The 24356-nt window shown below is 40.0% G+C and overlaps 1 protein-coding gene across 1 annotated transcript; it reads left to right on the top strand.

Moving 5' to 3' along the window:
• Positions 1–200: 200 nt before the first annotated feature.
• LOC102231292 (plexin-C1-like) lies at positions 201–24222 on the top strand. Its single transcript, XM_023350396.1, has 31 exons — positions 201–1581; positions 2029–2157; positions 3026–3160; positions 3239–3339; positions 3412–3517; positions 3600–3762; positions 3838–3940; positions 4300–4390; positions 4540–4581; positions 4697–4830; positions 5356–5535; positions 7476–7584; positions 7658–7834; positions 7918–8085; positions 9477–9573; positions 9652–9753; positions 11043–11146; positions 11225–11266; positions 11350–11474; positions 12092–12293; positions 13704–13850; positions 16133–16301; positions 17928–18028; positions 20127–20202; positions 21092–21126; positions 21213–21308; positions 21425–21588; positions 21675–21822; positions 21966–22106; positions 22882–22956; positions 23634–24222. Exons 1-31 carry the CDS (start codon positions 418–420, stop codon positions 23736–23738), a joined length of 4731 nt encoding a protein of 1576 aa, XP_023206164.1. The 5' UTR covers positions 201–417; the 3' UTR covers positions 23739–24222.
• The last annotated feature ends 134 nt before the right edge of the window (positions 24223–24356 follow it).

Here is a 24356-nt window from a genome sequence, read left to right as displayed (position 1 = left end):
AACCGGTAAGGCTGCATCAGCTTAACGGTCGGAATCGTTGAGGTGGCAGTAATGACAACTTCCCGACACTAGAGGGCATTGTTGTTAATGAAATGTATAAAAACTGATCTCTTTATGCCAGAACAACGTTTCGCCTTGATTTCAGAAATACTCTTAGACTTTTAGAATAAGTCGGTTCGGACTATTTTATGATGGCTCGTGTTCTATTAGCTTTCGGAGGCGCACGACCATGTAAAATGTCATTCAAAAAACGTTAATTTCAGCCAGGTTTAACGCAGTATTTTTACCTGGGGAGCGCGCGCTCACTCAACAGGTGTGCGGGGTTTTTTTCTCGGAGCTTTACACGCTTTAAGAGTTTGAACCGGGCAAGTTAATTTGTGTAAACACGCAACATAGGTACTAAAACTTTTATAAATTATGTGTTGTTTTTATTTCCGGTTTCGCTCATTTCCTTCCAATTTCAGCACTTCTTCTTTCGGCAAAGCCGCAGCGCATTTACGCACATCTCTATGGACACAGAGACCACAGTGTACTGCAGTCCATCAGTGTCTCACTGTCTCAATCAGTCTTTGGTACAAGATGGTCTTTCTTCTGCTCGGTCTGCTTTGCTCCATCTGGGGAGAACCTGCTCAATGTCTGGAGGAGAACAGAGAGTTCAACTTTACAGAGGACCTCCGTCAGCTCGCTGTGGGCAACAACTCTGTTTACATCGCTACAGAGGAGAATCTTTACCAGCTGAGCCGTGACCTGACTCTGATCTACAACCTGACCCAGAGAGGGATCTTAAAGAGCACTGACCAACAGGATAAAGAGTTTTACAGAGACCCCATGAAGGCTGTCTTAAACGCGACTTTCAAAGTTAATGTTTTATTACCATTTGAGAAAAATGACACATTGATCAGCTGCGGTGTGACTGGAAACAAACTCTGTGGTTTCTGTGAAGTTCTGGACCTGAAGAACATCTCTAAGCTGGTTTACAGTGAATCCATCCAGGTGGGACCTCAGAGGAGCAGCAGTGGGTCTGTCAGCTTTCTGGTGGATGTGAAGGAGGATTCAGGTCAGACTGAGACTTACATTCTGACAGCGATAAAGAACCCGAGAGACAAGACAGAGTGTAGCGCTGATTTAAAGACAATCAACCTTCAAAACACTGATCATAAACAGCCTGGGGATATATTTTCCTGGTCTGGTCGATCAGGTGTTAAACCTGGGATCCAAACTGAAGCTGATGTAGAGTTTGTGGACGGATTCCAGATCAACTCAACAGTGTATCTGTTCTCCAACGTGGCATCAGGAGGTAAAACCAACAAAGTCCGTCTGATCTGGCTTCAGGCTGAAACCAGTAAAGCTCAGACTCTGGAGTCTCTTCATGGAGCGACTCTCAGTTCCTCTGGAGGCAGCAGACTGCTGGCCTCCTCGGTCGTCCCAGGTGGACAGCAGGTCCTGTGGAGTGGAGTGTTCAGTGTGGACGGAGGAGAAAGCAACACTGAGCTGCTGCTGTTTGACGTCAGTCCTGATCTCAGCAGAGAGAAGAATAAAGATCCAGACTTTTTTTACACATCAAAAAGTACAAATTCCTGGGTAAGTTATTGTATTAAACATAATCTTTGAATGTTTATGGTTGACATGCTTTGATATTTAACTGAGTCCTGGATGACTGAGAATCTCCAGCAGCATTTTACATGTATATGAACTGAGACAGACTGAAAAATCCAGTAAAGGTTGAGAGATTTCTATTGAAGAAATATAAAGGTTGGCATGTTTTTGTGTATTATTAACTGTTTTACTCTTTTTAATCACTTTTACTAAACTTTGTAGTGTTCAGTTTGAGAAATGTAAAAACCATTTGTCATATAATCTGTGGCAATGTGTGTGTTGTTGTTTATAGTTTTGTTTATATTTCTGTCTAAAATATAAACATTTAAAGCCGACTTATTGAAACTTGTTCTTTGTTGCCATTTATAAAACTATACATCTTTCCTCAGTTTGTAAAGACAAAATGTTGAAACGATTCTCTCTGTTCCTCAGTTGGTTCCTGTGCTCCTGAAACCGAAGGCTTTGCTTTTTAAGCAGAACCTCATGAGTTCTGTTCTGGCCGTCAGGCTGAACGGCTGGATGGTTTTCTTCATTGGAACAGCAGATGGACAGATCATCAAGGTGGGTAGAAAACTAACAACTGAGAGGAAAAATTGTTCTAGTAAAATAAGTAAACAGATTTGTATCTTTTACAAACACAGTGACAAAAGTCACATTGACGTATAAAACTGTTTTCTAGTGAAACTGTTGAATTATTTTTGGCTCTTTAGCTAATTTTTGAGATACATGTTTTACATGTTATATGTTTTCATGTCGAATTATGAACATTTTACAGACAACAGATAAACAAAATTACTACACAAGTTTTGAGGTTGAGCAGACATTAGATCAGATGATATACTAGACTTTAATATGTGCTATACCACTTCATCCACTATAAAACCCTTCTTCCACAGGTTTCTGTTAATAAAGTTTCAAAAATATATTTTATCTGGCAATTTAAAAAAACAAAAAACAGATTTGAGTGGATATGTGACTAATTGTACTGTAAGAGATTTTCCCATCAGTCCTGACATCAGGACTGATTATGGCTTATCAGGCCTTTTCAGTCATAAAAAGCCATTTATACAGTAATTAGATCAATGGTGAGGAAATCACAGTGTCCTGCTGTGTCATGACCGAACTTTGTTACTTTTCCATGTGCCATATTGTTTCCATGTGCCATATTGTTTCCATGTGCCATAGTGTTTCCATGTGCCATATTGTTTCCATGTGCCATATTGTTTCCATGTGCCATATTGTTTTTATGTCAGTGTTTTTATATCTGGGAATGTAACGTCAGTGATTATACAACTGTCTGGTTAGTATAGCATAACTTTAACTAATATTTATCTTGAGTTATTGCCATAATATTTTTTTATCTATCCAGCTAACCCTGTTTCTTTGATAAATACTGTATCTTCAACCTCACTGTTGTTGTTGTCATCAGCTCTCTGTAGACAGGAAGTATCAGCCCTCCTGTCCACAGATCCTCTACAGAACCAGTGGAGACAACAAAGTGTTTCCAAAAGTCCAACTGGATCCAGTGGATCAGAAACATCTCTATGTGCCGTTTAAAAACCAGGTAGATTGGAGCTTTTTCATGTGGCGTTCACTTGCCCTGCCTGTTGATGTGTTTCTGAAACATGGTGTTCTGCTCCAGGTGAAACGTGTTCCAGTGTCAAACTGCAGAACTTACCAAAATGTGAAGGATTGTCTTTCTGCCCAGGATCCATTCTGTGTCTGGTGTGTCTCTAAGAAAAGGTCAGAGAAACTTCACCTGCAGCTCAATCCTTCAATCTCAACTTTATGATGACACATTTACATTTTTTTCAGCTGCTCGTTTAAAGACGACTGCACAGGTTCAGAGAGGCTGTCCATCCCTGATGAATCCAAGCAGAAAATAGTTTCTCACAGATTTCTGAAGGACTCCACAGGAGAGGTGGGTTATTAATTCATATATTTTTGACTGTATTCATCTGGAACTATCAGTTATTATCATCTTATATTTGTTCTTTTCTCAGATAAAAATAGTCGTCCAATCACACCTGACTACGGAGAAGAAGGTTCAGCCTAACTTCACCTGTGATTTCTCTACAACCTCCACCCAGCTTTGTAAAAAACAGGGACCAAAACCACAGTACCCACAATGCACCTGCATTCTCAATGCCCCTTTCCCTGCTGATGGTCAGTGATGGTCAGGAAGTCTTTAAACATTTTGTTCCAGCTGTTAAAGTTTCATACTTTATCTTGGATTTACAGATCTTGACGTTACCGTGACGATCAGACTTGGAGACACATTTCTGTCAGAAAAAATAAAGATGGTCAACTGTTCCAGTATCCAGGGGCAACCAAGTTTTCACCTGTAAGCTCATTTATCTTTTATAATACAGATTTAATAACAACTGGTATCATCCCAAAGTCTAGCAGCATAATTTAACTCCAGTGTTTTCATAACAACTCTACTCTGCATAAAATCTGAATAATACAAATATTGTAGCTGATATTTAAATCTGACCGATGACCCACTAGTAGAATCATCTGTTTCCTGTTGTAGCTGAAAGGAAAGAATCAGTGTTGAATCCTGAGAAGCTTCATTCTTCACAATGTTTCATTGACAGGAATCATGTCGTCACTGCAGCTTGTTGTTTCTAAATAAATCTGTATCATGTGTCGCAATGTTTGAGTAAAGCTGAGATCAAACTGGGACTGTTTTCTGTCCAGGTGTCAGCGGTGTGTCAGAGCAGGATGTGGATGGAGACAGAACAGCTGCTCCTGGGCCACTGACGCAGTCAGCAGCGTTTCTTCTCAGATGGTGCTTGTTAGACATAATTACATTTCCTTAACATGAATATCTATTGTTTGTTTTTTTGTTTTTTTCCGTTTCTGTGTTAAACTGGACTAATGTCAGCTGGAACGGCTTCATAAAATGATCTGATAAATGCCACTTCTCTCTTTCTGCAGGACATTTGTGCAAACATTGGGCAGTTTGGGAGGAACTTTTCTGTGAGTCAGCATTTTAGTTGATCTGAGTTCAGTTATACTGAAACTATAACCAACAAGTTCTATTTTCAGTGTAACTCGTTGTAATGTGAGACATTTGTATTTTCTGCTCCTTCAGAAACCAGAGATCTCCTCCATCTCTCCCAGCGTTGTGTCTTTCTATGGCAGAAATCAGGCTGTGTTGTCGGGTCGTAACCTCCGAGATGCGACCGGAGTCAGGATTAAAGCAGACCTGGACTGTGACCCAAAGGAGTGAGTCGTTTTATTCTTTGCTCAGTGTGTGAAAACATTATGTCTGCTCTAAAATATATGTTCACTCATTTTGTTAGGGTAAAGAAGGTTATTTGATTACAGTGAAAACATTAAATGACTTAAAAGTGTGTTTTCTGACTGAGAAAAATGTTCAGTAACCCTCCTCTCTAATCTCGACTTTCACCTTGTGTGGCAGAAAAAGTAACACTGTGCAGCTTCTGTCTGATTGTACAGACATGCACTTTCACATGAACAGCAGCAGGAGCTTGTAGGCCTTGTGGTGACATTCCTGTTTCAGGAGATTTTTTTGTTTTAGCATCTTGCAGTCGGGTTTCAGAGTGAACTTGCTTACAGCTCATTGCTTGTTTCATAACTGGTTACTGTATTGTGATTTTTTTTTGGTGTAAAACATTATGAGTTGCCTTGTTGCCTTCTTGCTACACAAATAAAGGTGATTTGACCTGTGATGCACAGGACGCTAGTTTATAGTTGAACAGTTTTTGTCTCTCTGTGTTCTCTGGTCAGATCCCCGGTGTGGAACAACAACGGCTCCAGTCTGACCTTCCCTATTCCCAGCACAGAAGCTAAAGGCCTGGCCAAAGTGTGTGTTCTCCTTCCAGATGGAAGTTGCCACGGCAACTTCACCATCACCTATCAGTCATCACCAATCTGCACTGATATTACACCAAGCAGCAGCTGGAGAAGGTATTTAAACTTTTTTTTTTTTGCAAAAAAAATAATATAGATTAACAATTTCCAGCATCTGCAGAGAACCATGCACTGATGTAATATTAATTTATTTATTAAACCAAAAGTTGTTTGTTGGACCTCTTTAAACTTATAAAGAAGAAATTCCTTTATTCCTTCTGTATATATATATTTTTTTATACAGAAATATTTCTGCTTAAGGAAGCCTGCACACGTGATCTTCACAGGATTACACTGCAAAAAAACAAAACAAAAAAACTCTTACCAAGTATTTTTGTCTAGTTTGTTGTGCAAACATCCTAGTACACTTGAGACAGACATAAGACAAAACTAACTTAAAAGTAACTTTTCAGTAAAACATACAGTAGGAGCTTGTTTTAAATCAATCTTTGAATATAAATGTAGAAAAAAAACGAGTGAGCTCCACTAGCAAATTTTTTCAATTGTAATGGAAAAATGTCTTGTTATAAGTCGGAAAAAACTAGAACTTTGTATCTTTATTCAAGAATTATTGACTTAAAACAAGCTTACATATCTTACTGAAAAGTTACTTTTACGTTGATTGTGAATCATTTCAAGTGTAGAAAATACACAGAAATGCTTGGTAGGACTTTGGCTTTTTGCAGTGTGTTGACACTTCCTCTCCACTTGGATCTTACTTTTGCTGATCATCATCAAGGGAATAAATACATTTCATCTGAATCAACTAAATAACCTGTGGTCAGCTGAAAATGTGGTGAGGTTTCTGAACAAACAGGCGTGTATCCGACTTCCACTTTAATTCCCAACTTGTTCCTTTTTTCAAAACGAACCAAAGACCCCCATTATTTAGTTTGACACCCACTGCTTTGTAACTGGTGAAATTTACAGAAACCCGTTGAAGCAAACTGTCGTAGTAACAATTACACGGGAAAACTGACACTTCCTGAACAACCCATTTTCACTTCAACATTACTTCCCCTTTAAATGCAATGACTCTGAATCCATTAGTTACTCTGCAGTTTCAGAAACATAATGGACTACTTCATTGTAAAAAAAAAAACAAGAATACCATAAGCATTGGTGTTTCTGTCATTTAAAATTTGAATTCCTGCAAATGAAAAGCATTCATTGAATATTTTCTACATCTGAATGTTTTTTCAGTTTTTTACTGTTTGGCACACTTATTAATATGTCAGCCAGTACTTGTAGCTGGTTAAACTCCTGAGGAGGAAGTGAAGCACCATGTGCCCAGTTCTAAATGTATTTGGACAATTTATTGTATGTCTTCCTCTTCTTGTTATGTGTTCCTTTCCTGTCTGCCATCTGTCAAATGTAAGAGGCCAAAAAAATGGAGGAATTGAACAGAGTACAAGAACTTTGGAGCAAGAAGCTAAAAACTTTAAAGCCTTCTTAAGATATAGAATTTCAAAAATTAAGAAATTACTCATGTGGACCAAGTTTGACAACATGAAACGAGCTAAAAGAGCTCAAAAACAACACACGTCTTCATGGGTCAGTTAGAGTTCAAACCAAGGGTGAACTTGGTTTGTGCATTTACTGCATTCAACAGGACAGTGAAGTATACAAGCAAAACTACAACTGATTTTACTTGTGGCCTATTCAAAGTCTAGATCTAAATCGGACTGAAATGTTGCGCTGTGACATTACGCACAGAGTTCATGCTCAAAACCCAACCAGAGCAGCTAAATTAAAACTGTTCTGCTTAGAGGAGCGAGTAAAGTTCAACCAGTTATTGTTGTCTTACATAGAGCCTGGCTGCTTTGTTTGAAAACCTGAACCATTTAAATGTGACGAAAGCAGGAACAGAATAAATGTATGAAGTGGTGAATATTTTTTCACACCACTGGATGTAAATAAAAATTTACAGTCACAGGTGGTGCGCTGTCAAACAGCTGGTCAGAATAACAGGCAAGTAAAGTGTGTTTGTCCTCCAGTGGGGGCAGGAAGGTCACTATTTCTGGGACTCACCTGGATTTGGTGGAGGGGATCACACACAGCCCCGCCCAGCAGGAAGTCATGTCTCTCATGAGCAGCAGCTATCAGGTAACTCTGCAGACAGAAACTCTGACATCAGCATACGGTGAACTACGTCATGCTCCGTTTTTATTTCCAACAGACTCTCATCTATGAAACGCCTGCAGCCAAAAGCCCTTTGGTGTCCAGCAGCACCGTGTTTCTGAAAGTGGTCAATGAAACGTTGCCCTGCGCTCAGAAAATAACTTACTATCCTGACCCAGAGTTTTCCAGCTTCGCGGCGGTGAAGGAAGGGAAAGATGTCCGCATCACTATTCAGGTAAGGCCGTTTCCGTCCACAGTGGTTCACTCAGACATGTTGATGTTATATTATTGAAGGGGAAACTGGTTCTGATCTTTCAGAAAAAGGCAGATAACCTGCAGATGACAGAAGCAGAGCTGTCAGTTGTGGGAATTCAGAATGAAATTGAACATGACTGCTTCATAAAACCCGAAGGACTAAGCAACAAGACAGAAACCTTCATCTGTGAGATCAAAGGACTGCAAAGCGCCGACATTGATATAGTCAAGGTAAATGCTACATTTATGGTAGTATAAGTTTAATAATTTGAAGTGCTGTTGAAGTCCTGTGTTTTTTAGCTGCAACTACAACAGCTTTCCCTACCAGTGTCTCACATTACTTGGTTAACATGAACCAAGAAACAGGACAGGACATGTTGATGGTAGCAGATAAACTAAACTGACTATAATTTTGCGAGAAAACTGGGCAAATTCAGAAAAATAAAGTCGAACCAGGAACAGACAAAGAAACAGAACAAGAGCAATGAGTTTGACCACATAACCAGCAGGACGTAGGACTACTGTAGAGCTTTGGCTGTTCAAAGAACGAGACCAGGAGTTACAGAGTACAAAGCTGGCCCAAATTTCTCTGCAATCTTTATGCGAAAACACAAAATGAACTGAATCTAAAAAAAAGGAAAATTTTTAACTGGCATAGTCAAAGTTTGCACTTAAAATTGAATGAAATATCATCTGCATGCTCAATATGAGGGAGTGCTGTAAAGTTATTGACACAATGCTAAAAAGAACCAATCTTTTTTAACCAATTTGAATAATAAACGGATCTTGACTTCATTAGTCGATAACTGGAATCAGTTGGAATGTACAGAATCTGTTGGACTTAGAATTTGTCTGTTCGTACCAAACTTCCTCCTCACCACTTGCCAATTATTTCAAATGATTAGTGGTTGTTGTCGGCACGTGGGGAGGCACAACCTGTGTTCAGTTATTTGTGTTCAGGGAGATTTTATTTTCACATTTGAAAATAACAAAAACACCAGATCAGGTTCTTCTGGAAGCAAACCCAGTGTCATTATGTTGTAAGAAAGTCTCATTCAACCTGTTAGCTTGATCTGTCTGGTGGCTCATCACGACTCTTTATGCTTTATGTTGTGGATGCTTTAGAGAGAGTTTTGGCTTTACAACAGTTTCAGCATTTAGTTGGTGTTTGGGTGTTAATCTTGCAGTCTTCCAATAATGCATAACTATCAAGTGATGTTTTCAAATTTCCTGTCAACTATAAGCATGTTTTACCTCATAAACATGGCGGGCAGCTGGATGAACGACTGCGCTAGAGCCCCGAACAACCCTGATCTGTCATGAATGAACATGAATGACTCTTCATAAATATTTTACGACTGGTGTCACAAAGTGTCATTCGGTAAATAATGACACTTTTAATGCAAAGTTCAATTAAAACTTGCATTAAAAGTCATTTAAAAGTGTCAACTTTGCATTATTTACCAAATGACACTTCATGACAAAAGTCCTAAACCTTCATGAAGACGCCACTTCATGTTCAAGACAGAAGTTATGTCCTACTTACGACAGCCTCATGTCAGTCTTCTGCACACCCCTTCAAATAAAGTGTTATCAACTATTGTGATTATGGTCTGTTACAGGTAAAATATGGAGATGAATCTATAACACTGAACAAATCATCTCCGTTGGTTTTTTTAATACTGATCATCATATTCCTGATCCCCATCACCCTGGTTGGTAAGTGCGCCACGGTTTAGGCCTCCACCGACGGCACTGCTGGAGATTTCTCTTTACGTGTTTCCTCGTTCATTTCAGTCGTGTTTTTCGTCTACCGAAGACAACGGCAGCAGTTCACCGTCAGGATGAACAAGTTGATGGAAAACCTGGAGTGTGACATTAGGAACGACATCAGACAAGGTCAGTCCTTTCTTCTGAGTCTGGCATTAGGTTTGTTTTTTTTCCCTCTGTTACCTGCTACATTCATCAGGGCTTAATGTGTATAAATCTGATCCTAAACACGTCCTACGCTTAGGTCAATTAGTTTGGCTCAACATTATTCATACTTAGACATAGGTTCTAAATAATAGTTTAATTTGTTCAACATGTTGAAGGGACCCAATCATAGCACCAACTCTGGCCTTCCTCTTCATGAGGTTGTCATAGAAACAGTGTCTTCAGTCAGAGGCCTTTTCAGTTTGCTGCTATAAGAGATTCTTTCTTCCCGCAGCCATTACCATCTGTAATAACTCTTCAGAGAATCATGAATAAATTGAGTTACAGCAACATTTAGTTTCCCTGTGGGATCAATGAAGCATTTATCATTTGAATTGATTGAGAATCAGTGGAGGCAGCTAAAGATTGAGGTGTGTGACGGCTGTCATGGCACTAAAGATTGTTCCACAGAACATTGTGATTGTTAAATGAGTTTTGATTCATAATTTTTATATAGTAGAAATGAAAGCAGATCATATTCATAATCATTGATTGTTTCATTACCTCTTAAAACATGCCTATCTCATTTCCTGTCAGGAAACAAACTTCCTGCTATAAAGTCAATATAACATCCTGGGTGGACTTGTTGTTGTTGTTGTTGTTGTTGGATTAAATCTTTCTCAAAATAGAATTTCAGATTAATTTTATTCGTCTCTTCAGATGATTCATGAACCTAACTGACTGAAATAGATGCAGTGAAATGTTAATATTTGCCGTTTGTTTTCACCTGCCTTGCATGGAGACGGAGTGTGTTGTGTCCTGGTTCAATGAGGAGAACAGAAATAAATCATATATTAAAGTTTTTCATGTTAACACACATTCTGTGTGACGCGCTGCCTCTCCAGTGACAGAGAATCGGCTTCTGTTTAGAGCTGATAATGAAACATGTACACACTTTGTCCCTTAACCACTTCACTTTCAACTCCTCCACCTCATTGGGCATCTAAAACACACTCAGTTCCTTTTTGAAGCGCTTCCTTTTTTTCACATGTTAAAGTTGCACAAATTGGCCTGACGGTAAACGGAAGCCACTTTCAGAAACCCTTGCTTGACTGCAGCTTTTGCTGAGCCACTCAGATGTAGTATCATTACACTTTGTGATGTTGCAGACTGATTGTTGCGTTTCCGTGTTGCAAGCGGATAAGACGGAGAAATGTTAGCCGTTTTGTGTGTTGTTAGTGTTGCCTTTCCTCCACTGTGTGTTTCCGTCACAGGATTTATAGATCTGCAGACAGAAAAGGCTGACCTGATGGAAAACGTGGGAGCCATTCCTTTCCTGGACTACAAGCACTTTGCTTCCAGAACCTTCTTCCCTGAGGTAAAATCAAGCCGTGTGCTGCAACACAAATCACACCGATACCCCGGGGATACATAACAGTTACCTTCTGTTTTCCAGAGTGACTCTTTAATTAAGCTGTGCATCAAAGACATTGGTCAGGTAAGCGTGGATAACAGCTGCGGCTCTTTGGACGCTCTCACACAGCGTCAGTGACGTTTGTTGTTGTCTGATCTGGGAATCAGGACGTGGAGAAGGTGGAGCTGGATCAGCACTGCCAGAGGTTCTCCAGGCTGATCCAGGACCAGCTGTTTCTCACCACTATGGTGCACGCGCTGGAGGAGCAGAAAGGCTTCACCGTCAAAGACAAGTAAATCCGATGGCCCGGATGGAAAAACAGAACGCTTATCACTGCAAAACACGTCAGATCCTACCAAGGAGTTTTTGTTTCTTGTGCTTGAAATAAGACAAAACTAACATAAAAGTAACATTTGTGGAAGATATTGGAGCCGGTGGGTGCAGTATGTAATTTTTAATTTAAAAAAAACAACACACACACAAAACATGTTTTTTCTAAAACATTAAACTGTCACCATGTGGTGAAAAGATTGATCTCCACATCCTCCTGAGCTACTATTACCATCTGAAGAAATGCACCAGTCCCGACAAAAAACAACCAACCAGTGCCAGGAGGAGGGGTTTAACGCTGTCAATCCTCCTCATGTATACGCTGAGCAGTGCCACATGAGATTGTAATTGGCAGCGCCTTTTTTGGATACTTTTTATACTATATACTTTATACTATACTCAAGCATTATTCACTTAAAACAAGCTCCTATATCTTGCAGGAAAGTTCCCTGTGAGTTAGTTTTAATCTTATTTGAAGTGTACTGAGATATTTGAACTAAAAACTAAACAAAACAAAAGTACTTGGTAAGGTTTTGTGTTCCTGCGGTGGACGGTTCAGTTAACATCTCTCTCCTTCAGGTGCACACTGGCGTCTCTGCTCACAGTGGCGCTTCACGGCAACCTGTCGTACCTGACGGAGGTGATGGAGGTCCTGCTGAAGGACCTGATGCAGCAGAACAGCGCCACCACTCAGCCCAAACTGCTGCTGAGACGCACCGAGTCCACGGTGGAGAAGCTGCTGACCAACTGGGTGTCGGTCTGCCTCTACGGCTTCCTGCGGGTCGGTCCAAGAAAACTGTCCCAAACCGGCCTGATTGTTCCCGTGTAGCTAGACAGAGACCAGACTGCTATGATCCCAGTCAGATGATTCTCACTCATTTATTTCCATCTAAGACTTTTGATGCACATCTGATGATTTCTGTAGTTAAGATGTAAAAGAATTGACATTGATCAGTGAAGATGCCTTTGGTTCAGACAGTTTTTACAATCAGAAACTCTTTGAATTATTTATTTTTTACCTAGAATTGCAGCTTAAAACATCTAAAAGTTTCAGGTTTCAGGTATCAGAGGAGACATAAAATTAGTGCATCGTTCAGTAACTTCATCTCTTATCGTAAATTCTCTGAAAATTGTCTGTTGTCTGGTATACAGTACAGGGTTTCCTTCAACACAGATTATCTCTGTTTTTGCGTGTTTGTCACACTTCACAGTGAAGTGTGACATTGTGTGATATAAAAACATTTTTATATCACACAATGATAACTTAAGAAAATCAGCAAATTAAGTAAATATATAATAACGATTTAATTTACTTAAAGATAAATCTATCCAGAGCAAACTGGGCTCCTGGGAAAAATATTCTAACAACATGAAAGCAACATCTAAAGCACTTTGTCTCACTTACCTCAGCTAAGGTCAGTGTTCATGACTCAGCAGTAAGAAAGAGAAGTGACAAAAAGGCGTTAGATCTAACGCCAAAACCACCGCTGACCAAAGAGAGCACATTGTTCCCTCGCTAAATCGTATTTACGATCACAAAGACCTTTTAGAAAATGGTCTGTGAACTAATCTGAACATTTTGGGAGGTGTGTGTCCTGTTACACTTTAGAAATGCAAAAAGGAAAAAAAAAAGAAAGAAAGAAATGAAGATTTTGGAGTGGCCTAGTTAACGTCTGGGTGTGGATGCTTGGAAACCTCCCAGTGTGGCCAAAATAAACCAATTCTGGGAAGAGAAACGGTCTAAAACTCCTCCACAGTGATGTAAAAGATTCACCACCTGTTAGCAGCAGCACTTAGCAGCTGCTGTTACCAGGGTGACGAAGAGATTGCAGTCAGAGGAGCCATTTCCTCTTTCACATATATAATGCCAGTTGTTCACTCTTTTTCGCTCTTAACAATAATTATTTGAGCTCATCTTTTTCTGTTTACTCAGGTCATCTTTGATGTTAAAATCTGTTTGATGTGAACTTTTCCAGATAAATAAATGCAAAAAACCCATACAGCTTTATCACAGCTATATATGTATTTATTAACATATAAAAATGTATTTGAAGCCAAACGTTTTCTGGAACCACAAGAACCACGTGCAACAAAGAGCTCAAAGTAAACTCCAGCCTGCACAAACCTGATGCGTGTAAGATGGCCAGCTGCTGATTTTCTCATTTTTATTTTTATCTCTGGTGTCGTGCAGGAAAGTGTTGGGCAGCATCTGTTCCTGCTGGTGAGCGCGCTCGCGCAGCAGATCTCCAAAGGGCCGGTGGACTGCGTGACAGAGAAAGCTCTGTACACACTCAGCGAGGACTGGCTGCTGTGGCAGGCTCAGGACTTCAGCCAGCTGGTACACACACACACACGCCCACACACACACACACACACACACACACACACCGAGGTTGTGATAGTTAACTGAAACTAACAAAAACTGAAATTGAGTAACCATTTTTGTAAACTGACATAAATAATGTTTATTTTTGAACTGACATGAAATTTTTTACCCCCTCCCCCAGTACCCATGTCAGCTGTCGGCAAATAGGTCATTACGATACTTGGAGGCTAGTCTGTAAAACTGCAATGGTAAAAGTAGGAAGAAAACACCAGGGTCAGTTGGCTGTTCAACATTAATAAGTGGTTAATTTTTTTTTTTAAATGTATCTTCAGTTGAGTATTTATTACCCAATCAAGTTATATATGAACACAATAAAATACTGTGGTTCAGTTTTAGATGCAGAATTTTAAAGAAAAAGGTCCAAGTATGAAAAAACTCCTATTACAAGTTATGAAAACTAAACTAAAACTAAACAATATAATAACTAACAAAAACTAGAAAACACTCTAACAGAAAGTCACAGCGAAATTCAATCAAATTGTAATGGAAAACTCAAAACTATTTTAATAGTGTTATTTATAATGACCGCATGGCCTCATGGTTCATGCTAAAACGCTGCCTGGTTCTCGGCACGGTGGGCTGCGCTTCCACAAACCGATGCTTCTTAATTCTCTGTTCTGTTTTTTGTTTCTCTGGGTTGGTGAAAACAGAACTACAGAGTCTAGATCGAAAGCCGTCGAGCAACTAAACATTTTTAAAGGGATTCATTTTACACTTTTGTTTTTATTGTTTCTTTTGACCAAGTGTTAGTTTTTATTATTGTAAAGCTATTAAGGTTTCAGTATAATCACTGAAGTGAATGCATTTATGGAACTAAGCCAACTTATTAGCAGGAACAGGAACTGATAACTAACTTCCTCTCTTGCCTTTGGACTTGCATAGCACAACGAATTTACTCCCATTTACCAACTTTTCTATATAAAATCTGCAGATTCATCAGAAAACATCTAAATGGTTTGGAAAATCAAACTACAAACTTGATAAGGCCATATTGTGAGATGTTTGAAGTGTGATAAACTGCTCAGTTTGCTGGTAAAAGTGGTTTTTGACACATTTGGCCACACTCAAATCAGTACTGCCAAATGCATTTACTGCATTTAATGCATTTACTTAATGCATTAAATAAACTGCATTAAGTGTTTAATAGTGCTGTTCAGTAGTTTATCCTTCCGAACACAGCTGTCAGTAAATGTGTGGCCAATTACATCACATCAGTGATCTGTGATAAATAACATCAGATGTACAGTTGCTCTATTTTTCTATAGTTTGTCTGGTCCTGCATCTTTACAGTCAGGAGTGACTTGTATGTTTTATTTTTATTTTTTTTACTCTTCATGACACTTTTTCTTTGACTAATGCATTAAATATTAACTCATACTGACGACATGAATCAAGGACATCACCATCTGCAACCAGAAGGAAAGCTAATTACAAACAGCTTAGAGGACCACAGCTGAAGATGAGTGTAAATGATTATACAGATGAGCCGTCTTGTTGTTATTGCTACATGCACCCCAGATATACTACGTGTGTCTCCCCTTCGCCCCGTCCCACCGCACACTTCGCCTGTGGAGCCGAGTGGCAGACATTAGAGTGTCTGAAACGGCCAGCAGACTTTCAAGCCAAAGCTCATAGTTTCCCTGAGTTTGTTGCAGAGCAACTGAACTCAGTATGTCAGCAGATGATTCCGTTAACATGGAAGAGGTCATGACCTTTATCCAAATTGGTGGGCTGTCCATCCTCCTCCAGGATTTTCAGAATTAAGTGTCTGTGACCATTATGAGAAATCATCCAGATTGCAGACGCAGACCCAGACCATCGCCCTACCACCACCATGTTTTATTTTCAGTTTGTCGTTTTCTGGATGCTGTTGGTTTTAAACCAGATGCAACAGGAAGCACATCTTCCTAAAGCTTCCACTTTTGTTCTGAAGTGGTTTTGGTCTTTAGAACTCTGTTCATGATTGGAGATGGATTTATGTGTTCACACATGACCAGGTGGGTGTGGATAGGAGGGTTTTTCCCCTTAATAAATAGTCATTATTTGAAAAAAGTATTTTTATGTTTTTATTCAGGTTATCAATATAAAAATTACTTGAAAACTCCAAAGTATGACAAAAAAGAAGCAAAAAACATATATATTTGACATTCTAAATATAAGGCATAAATCCTTTATTTGTATTATTCAGGCAAAGAGAAAGATGAATGAGATCTTGTCTGTGTTTGCGCCTCCAGAAGCTGAAGGTTCTGTTCGCAGTGGGCAGTGATGGAGAGGTCAGCGAGCCTCTGGAGGTGGACGCCCTCAGCTGTGACACCGTGGAGCAGCTCAAAGAGAAGATCCTCAACACCTTCAAGACCAAGTTTGGCTTCGCATATAACACCTCTATTAGAGACGTCAGTGTTGGTGAGTGAAACTGACACTAATCTGCTGCAGCACTCACACCTGCTGCAGCAGGGTCCTTCACCAGGAAGAACAAGGGAGCAGATGAAAGAGCTGATGCACCAAAAACAATGACACATGACATAAACCACAAAACAAGGAGGAAATGTTAAAATGACAATTTTAGGAAAATGAACAAATCTTTGTGGTTCAGATGTAGTAACGTTGGGGTGGTGCAGGAATTAAGCTCAACCCAAATATGGATACCTTCTCCTTCTCTCTCTCTCCATCTACTTTCCTGTCTTAGCATTTTCAAATATAAAGGCCACTAGAGCCAAAAAAAGCGATGAGGTCTTTAATAAACTGAGGGCTGTACATGGTTCATACCAGACCACCAACTCTGAAATGGATTTAGACCCAAGAAAAGTATTCACCTATTTAGTGTTGTCCTCTTTTGACCACTACAGTCCCTGTAGCAGTGATGGGCCACGTGATGTCAAAAGCAGTGTATCATCAGTACAGATACTGCAGGAGAAGTTGTAATACTTCACAAAACGAGCTAACAGTGTCATGTAGCTGCTGGTTAAAAATAGCCTAACAACGCAAACTAGTTCTGATGTGTGAAATAAGATGTGAACCAGGTTCGCACTGTGTCAGACAATCCTGCCCACTTTGAACCACAGCTGCCACTGTACATAGTAGATTATTATCAGAGCATCCAGATTATGTCTTTAAATGAGTTTTAATCTCCTGCAGTTGTCTTGTGGAAAGTGAAGACTCTAAATCTGTATTTCAGATGTAACACAGATGAAGACTTCTTGTAGGATCCGTGTAAAGTGAGCGGGTTGGGTTTCTATCAGATCCGTGATTCAGTGGATTAAAGAAAAGAACTATTTACCAGTGGTGGAACAACCTACTCCTGGTCTTATTTTCTGGATTGTATCATTGCTAGACCTACTGACAAATGTTTTGAGAAACACTTTGTTTACAAAAAAAACCTGCTACAATTAGAGGTGCACGGATAAATCAGCCCAGATTTCCTTCATTTTGGAAAATCAACTGCTCTTATTTACCTCTGCGGAGGCCTTGAAATCAGCCTCTGTCCCTTTTGACCTGTGTGCTGTTAACGACAGTCACCCAACTGTTGCCAACTCAGCAACTTTTGTTGCTACATTTAGCAACTTCTCCGACAAAATCAGAATCAGCAGGTCAGGCTTTTTACAGATTTTTGTCGATTGGTCAGAAAACTACGATCAAATTCATCCTCTGGTTAAAATGCTGAAATAAGTGCAGAAGAAAACCAGTTCTTTCTTTTCATAATAAGGTCAGTTTGCATCAGTTCACCCACTGACCCAATATCACCAGAACCATTTAAACCACGGCGCCAGCATCTGTGACAGGAAACCAAACTCTGTGTTTTATTTTTACTCTGCTCTGTAGCAAATATCTCTTTTCTTCCCGTTGGAGGAACTTTGCAACTTTTTCTCTGTGTTAGGAAACAATCTGTTTTCTAGAAAAAAAAAACCCACACTGGTTAGGGTTTCCTTCCTGCAGTGACCCGTTCGTGGCCGGAAGGCAAAAGTGTTGACACTTTGTTCTGAAACTAAAATATCTAAATAAGGTTGTTGTTTTTTTTCTATATTCTACCAGAGTACGAGAGGGATGGATCGTTCCTTCCTCTTCAGGAAGTGGACGGAGGCTCAGAGGTGATAGGGGAGGTGATGAAGCTAAACACACTCAGGCATTACAAGGTGAGTTAAAGCGGAACGCACACGTCGTCCGTAACAGGGAGCAAACACAGACCAAACTCAAACTTTAACATATTGCTGAAAGTTCATCTGAAGCCATCACCAGATTTGGTCTGAACAGAAGGGCTTGCATTAACTAAGGTGAAGGAGAAGGAGCTGCGCTCACTTCCACTTCCACTTCCACTTTCTTTCAAACTCCCGGCCCCGTTTGCACACAGAAGGAAACTTTTCGTCCTCTGAGCCGACAGCCTGCTGCAGAGAGGACATGGGAAGCTCCTTTCATCTTTTTTTTTGTCATCGCATCCAGAAAGGGGTCAAGCTGTTTATCGAAAATAAATAAATAAATGAAGGCAAATGGATGAGGAGAAAGTGGCTCCTAATGGGATGAGGGGCCAACCGTCTGTCGGTTTCGTCTGTGTGGGGAAGATGCTGGAAATGTGAAACCTCACAGCCTCAAGACCTGGGCTGACTCCTTCATGTGGCTTTTGTTCACATGATTAATCTTGGATACAATAATGCATGTGCCTGCAAACATTATAATAATGCGTACATTTTGCTTTTTTCACACCGCCAAAAGTTCAGCCAGTGCTAATATTTAAATAAAAGTAGAAAAAGGTCAATAGGGTTCAGGTATAAGTTTATACATCTCTGTTGTTTTTCATTCATGATTTCTTTTAATTGTTACGTGAACCATTAGTATTTATAAATGAGTAAATAAAATAAAAACAAAAATGGAAATTGGATATTTCTTTCATACACAGCTACAATAATTAACTAAATCTGAAGGAATTAAAAAAACACTTTCTTGAGTCTGAACCATCATCCGATAGTATCATAAGCTCAAGTTATGTGAATTATGTTTTTCACTTCATGTGGGCTTTGATGTGTCCAGACAGGTTGGGTCGAAACAGCAGCAACAAGGAACAACACAGGCAGTGTGTGTGTTTGTGTGTGTGTGTGTGTGTGTGTGTGTGTGTGTGTGTGTGTGTGTGTGTGTGTGTGGGTGTGTCTGCTCAGATGTGTCAACTGAACATCACCAAAAATCTATCAAAAAATTTCAAAAAAATCAGATTTTCTCCACGGTGGTTTTATTGTGTACACACATCAAATGGCACATTGTACAAAAATAAAAAATCCCCCAAAATTTTAATGAATGAATAGCAGCAGGTATATCAGAGGCTTTATGTGAGAAATACATGCTTATGATGCAGGTTGCCAGAATAAACCTGGTCTGGAGTCATTTAACCTGACTGGTTAAAAAAACATGACCTAATAGAAGGAAAAGAATCACAAACTATATATCATTTTAATGCATCACGTTTGTCTATGTTTTAGTAGCTTATAAAGATATGCTGCCTCAGTAAAATAACGCCTCTGCATCTGATAAAAATAAATCAAAAATAAATAAATAAAATCTGTTCTATGAAGTCTCTTAACTCCAAGACTAGTGTCTTTGCTGCTACCACAAAGTCAACGAAGTCCTACTCCAATGTTGCAGAAACCCTCCAATTATACTCCGATCTCATGCAATCCTACGCAGACCCTCAGTCTGCACTGATTCACTCACCCCAGCATGTGAAAGGCTTAAAGTAGCTCCAACCAACAGACTTAACTTGTAATTACTTCAGTTAATACTTGTTTAACCACTCAGGGAACTCTGACATTTAAATGTGTGAGAAATAAAGCAGCTAAAATAACACGCAGCTTCCTGAAACAAACCGTGTTGTATGTTTTTGTTAGCAAAGTCGTGACGTTAGATAAAATCTACTTCAGGTCCTCTCGTTTGGACCCATATGAGATGTTTTCTCGGCACGCCGGCCACATGGAGCAGGACGAGTAACAAGTGTGACAACAGCTTGTCTGATTTTTACTAAACTGGAAGCTCGGAGTAGCAGAGCATGCCGTCATGTTTGTGTGATTACAGAGTGAAAAAGAGGGTTTTCAGTTTTGATACGTCAGTGAAAATGGGGGGAAAAAACAGATTTCAGTCTTCAGCCTCTTCAGAGGCATTTTCTGTTTCCCGTCACCGGCCAGCTGATTGGTTAATTCTGCTGTGGATGTGCATTTCCATGTTTAACATATTGAGTTTGCTCTGCTGTAGGTTAATGATGGGGCCACTGTTAAAGTGCTGTCAAAGAAAACTCATCCTCCACTCAGCCCACAGGGGAGTGTGAAAGGTAAGAACTAAGTTTCTGTCATGGCTTCACTTTCAACCACGGAATGCATTTGTGGCAGATTCATATTCCACGGTTTTCTATCTTTGAGCCTCTGAGGTGTGACAAATGTTCACACCTCAGCGGAGGTGTGAACATTTTGTGTTTATGGAACCCAAATGCCTAGCAACGGCCCTGTCAATTTGAGTTATTATTATTATTATTATTATTTACTATCTGTGTGGTGGATGTTGGAGTGCAAGACCCTTCCCAAAACAAGTCATCCCTTTTTCTGCTGCACTTTTTCTTTCCACTCAACTTTCCATAGCTGCACTTTGAGCCAGGCAGTTTCCTTAACAGTGACTCTGTGTTGTCGACTGTCAGCTAGACTTTTGTCAGCTTTTCTCATTCCTGTAACTAAAAGTCCTTTATTGCTCTTTATTTTCCAAGTATCAAGTCTTTCAAAAATTCTTTCTGGATGAAAATTTTTTTTGTCAGGAAGCTTCATTTACATACTTTATATGCAAATAAAACTTCCTGTTGAACGTATGCATACTTACTTACAATATTTAGTCTTCATTTCAGTTATTATATTAAATCTAGTCACTACCAGGGGAAAATAATTCTTATTGACAATCTCACTATGAGACAAGGCTGTGTTCTGTTTATCATTTATTATATCCTAAACTAGTAGAATAACGTCATTTATTTTAATCAACATATTTCTGACATTGCCATCAACATCTATCAAGTGCAGCGTCATCATCTGTTGGATGAAATATTATTTCAGATCAGCATAATCAGGATGAAGGCCACGTGTGCAAGACGCTCTGATGTCTGATGTTTTGCTCCGAGTCAAAATAATGCATAAATAATACATTATAACAAATTATAATCTGTTTTCCTCACCTAGATGATGAGAACTTCACTGGAAAATACTTCCATTTGGTAGGAGACGGTTTGCATTTTCTGTCAAATGGACCGGCGGTGGTTATTGCATGGATCTGATGTGAGGGTTTGGTGTGGTGGTGCAGATTGACCCCGACGTGGTGGAGGACCATGGGAAGAACCCAGAGAGGAAGAAGCTGAAGCTGAAGGAAGTGTACCTGACCAAGCTGCTCTCCACCAAGGCAAGAGGAAACGTTCCCCGCGCAAAACAGAACCGATACCTGCTGAAACAACGGACAACGTTTGGATCATTTCAGTGTGAAGCGTGCGTTACCCGGTGTTGTCCTGTCTCTTTAAGGTGGCCGTTCACTCATACGTGGAGAACCTCTTCAGGTCCATCTGGGGGGTGACCCAGAGCAAAGCTCCCCTCGCCATCAAGTACTTCTTTGACTTCCTGGACGCTCAGGCAGAGAACATGAAGATCACCGACCCAGAAGTCCGACACATCTGGAAGACCAACAGGTACGGATGAGCTTCCCAGCGTCTGACTGGACAGTGACGAACTCTAAGGAAACCAATTAAAGCAGACGCTGTTCTGTCCACACCAGCTTGCCGCTGCGCTTCTGGATCAACATCCTGAAAAACCCACAGTTCGTGTTCGACATGGAGAAGACGCCTCACCTGGACGGCTGCTTGTCGGTCGTCGCTCAGGCCTTCATGGACTCCTTTTCTCTGAGCGAGACCCAGCTGGGGAAGGTGAAGATGTTTTGCACATTTGTCTCGTATTGCACAATCACAGGAAGTGCTGTTTCCTTCTTATTTTTTGTCAAGACAGATGGCAGGACTCCAAGGTACGACTGCAAAACAAATGACTTCTAATGAACCTTGATGTCTTACAGCACGCACCAACCAACAAGCTGCTCTATGCCAAAGACATTCCCAAGTTCAAGCAGGAAGTGAAGGCTTACTACAAGCAGATCAGGGAGCAGCCAGCAGTGAGCGATGCTGAATTTAAAGACTTCCTGAAGGGAGAGTCCAAGGTAAAGTCCAGTCTTGCACAAATCCAACGAGAAATGTATGTTTATCATTAAATATTTCAGCAGAATCTTTCACATGCGGATACGAGAACCAAACTTGCCAGAGATTTTCCCAATGTCTTTCTTTTTTTGAAGAAAAAACAAAAAAAACTAGAGACTGAAAAAAACAAGATGGCAGCCATCATGGTCATATAAGAAAACTAAATTTGCCGATGTCAGACAAATTGGGTAGAATCCCACTGAAATAATATTTACTGATTTTTTTGTTTGTTTGTTTGAGTTTTCAAGATGGCCACCATGGTTGTCATGGAAAATTATTTTTTGCACTGCAATCAAAAGTTAAATGAATGTTTGAAATCAAATCACAGCCTCCATATTTTTCAACCATAGAACTGGTTGAAAAATATGGTGGAAGAACGACGCAGGATGAGTTTTAGAATACATTACAGAACTGATTGATATTCAGTTCCCTATATGTACAATCATAATGAAATAAAACCCTTGATGTTTGTAGTTTCAGCAAACCTCGAGTCAGTTGCTGTGCAACCAGAAACTATCAGTGTAGTTTAATAAAATAAATGTCTATTAACTCAAAGGTACAGTATGAAGAGTCAGTGGCAAATTTACTCTACAGTAGGAGGAAATGAGATTTCCTCCAGTGGTTCAGGCAGTGAACTAATCAGGTCGTGACACCTACAGAGACAAGATGGCAGATTATTGATTTCATGGCAGCCATGATAACTGACGACCCTATTTTTCTTGTTTGTTTTTTTTTCAGAAACATGAAGGCGAGTTCAACGAAGCTGCAGCCCTCAGAGAACTCTTCAAATTCATACAGCGATACTTCACAGAGGTCAGTCCTAACGTCCACCTCAGCTCCACTGCTCCAGCTTCACGGATGCTTTTACTGTTAGTTAAAAATCCCCCATTTTAATGAGTTGTGCTGCAGATTAGAACCATTATGCACTGCCAACAGATAGACTGGAAGCTGAGGGCAGAATCACAACCTAATGGAGCTTTTTGCTTCCTTAATGACCACATATCTCCCCATCTGATTTTTTGCTGGAGACAACAAATCCAAATTGGCACAAACAGCCTAATGCAGGCCAGGAAACGCTGCTGGATTACATTTACTCTTCTGATAAATCCACCTCTCAGAAACATGGAGTCACATTCTCACAGTGTTGAAACTATGGCGGTAGTTAGTTTGCTCTGTGGGGTCTTCTGCTGTTTCCACACGTCTGTCAGGGATGTAGAAAGCTGCAGCAGCAACTCGAGTTGTGAAACTGAATGTCACATGAAGCGCTGTGCAGAGGAAATGAGTAGAGCTTCTTTTGCTTCATGTCAGCTTGTTGTTTCCGTTATGTTCTACAGAGCAGGACTTCTTTCTTATCAGCGTTCCAGATGTTTCCAACAGAAGATTCAAACGGACCAGCATAACAGAAGCTGCACAAAACACGAGCGACGAGAAATCTAGTGTTTATTGTTGGTGGATGAGTTCACATTGCATCCATCTGGATTTTTCCACAGATTAAAGAGAAGCTGTCCAGTAACGGCGCCCCCGCTGAGCTGTTGGAGCAACTGCAGCATGTCAAAGATTTGTTTGATGGACTGAAGAGCTGCTCCTGGAACTGAGCGCTGATGCTGAACTGAAGTGAACTACGACAGGAAGGGAGGAGCTGCTTCCAAATCCAGGATGACAAACACTGAACTGGCAACGTGTGTGTCGCCTCCTGCATGAAGCTGAAACTCAAGTTTCAGAGATCAGCTGCTTGCATTTAGGAGAAAGTTTGTGACCAACAGAGACAGTATCTTCTGCTCGAACGCCGCAGAGAGACGACGGAAACTAAACCCTGCGAGGTTTCAGGAGCTAAAACAGGAGTCACCTGATGAACGGTAGCATTTAATATCACACATTAGGACAGAGGAAGCCACAAATGAGTCACAAAGATCCCTGAGTGATTGGGCGAGTAAAATTAACAATCTGTACATCTCATGTGCAAGTCGCAGCATGTAGTGCTTTTTGTCACAACTGCATACAAATCATTTCCTCTGTAGTTTAGACCAGGGATCTGCAAGTTGATACTTTCTACACCACTTAATGGCACAAGAGAATTATTTATATATATATATATATATATATATATATATATATATATATATATATATATATTAAAAGTACATTGCATTTTTCCATTTTGCATAAATATAAATTGTTCCCACAAGGAACATTTCTTTTATTGTAAAAGTTTA

Source organism: Xiphophorus maculatus, chromosome 17 (genome assembly GCF_002775205.1).
Source record: "Xiphophorus maculatus strain JP 163 A chromosome 17, X_maculatus-5.0-male, whole genome shotgun sequence".
Lineage (NCBI taxonomy): Eukaryota > Metazoa > Chordata > Actinopteri > Cyprinodontiformes > Poeciliidae > Xiphophorus > Xiphophorus maculatus.
This window is presented reverse-complemented; position numbering and strand designations above follow the sequence as displayed.

What these genes read in the sequence shown, in the direction of transcription:
- LOC102231292 (XM_023350396.1), top strand. Translation starts at nt 418, where the DNA reads ATGTGTTGTTTTTATTTCCGGTTTCGCTCATTTCCTTCCAATTTCAGC. An exon ending in CCGACATTGATATAGTCAAG is followed by an intron (nt 8,086 to 9,476) that starts GTAAATGCTACA and finishes GGTCTGTTACAG; the next exon opens with GTAAAATATGGAGATGAATC. An exon ending in CTCAGGACTTCAGCCAGCTG is followed by an intron (nt 13,851 to 16,132) that starts GTACACACACAC and finishes TTGCGCCTCCAG; the next exon opens with AAGCTGAAGGTTCTGTTCGC.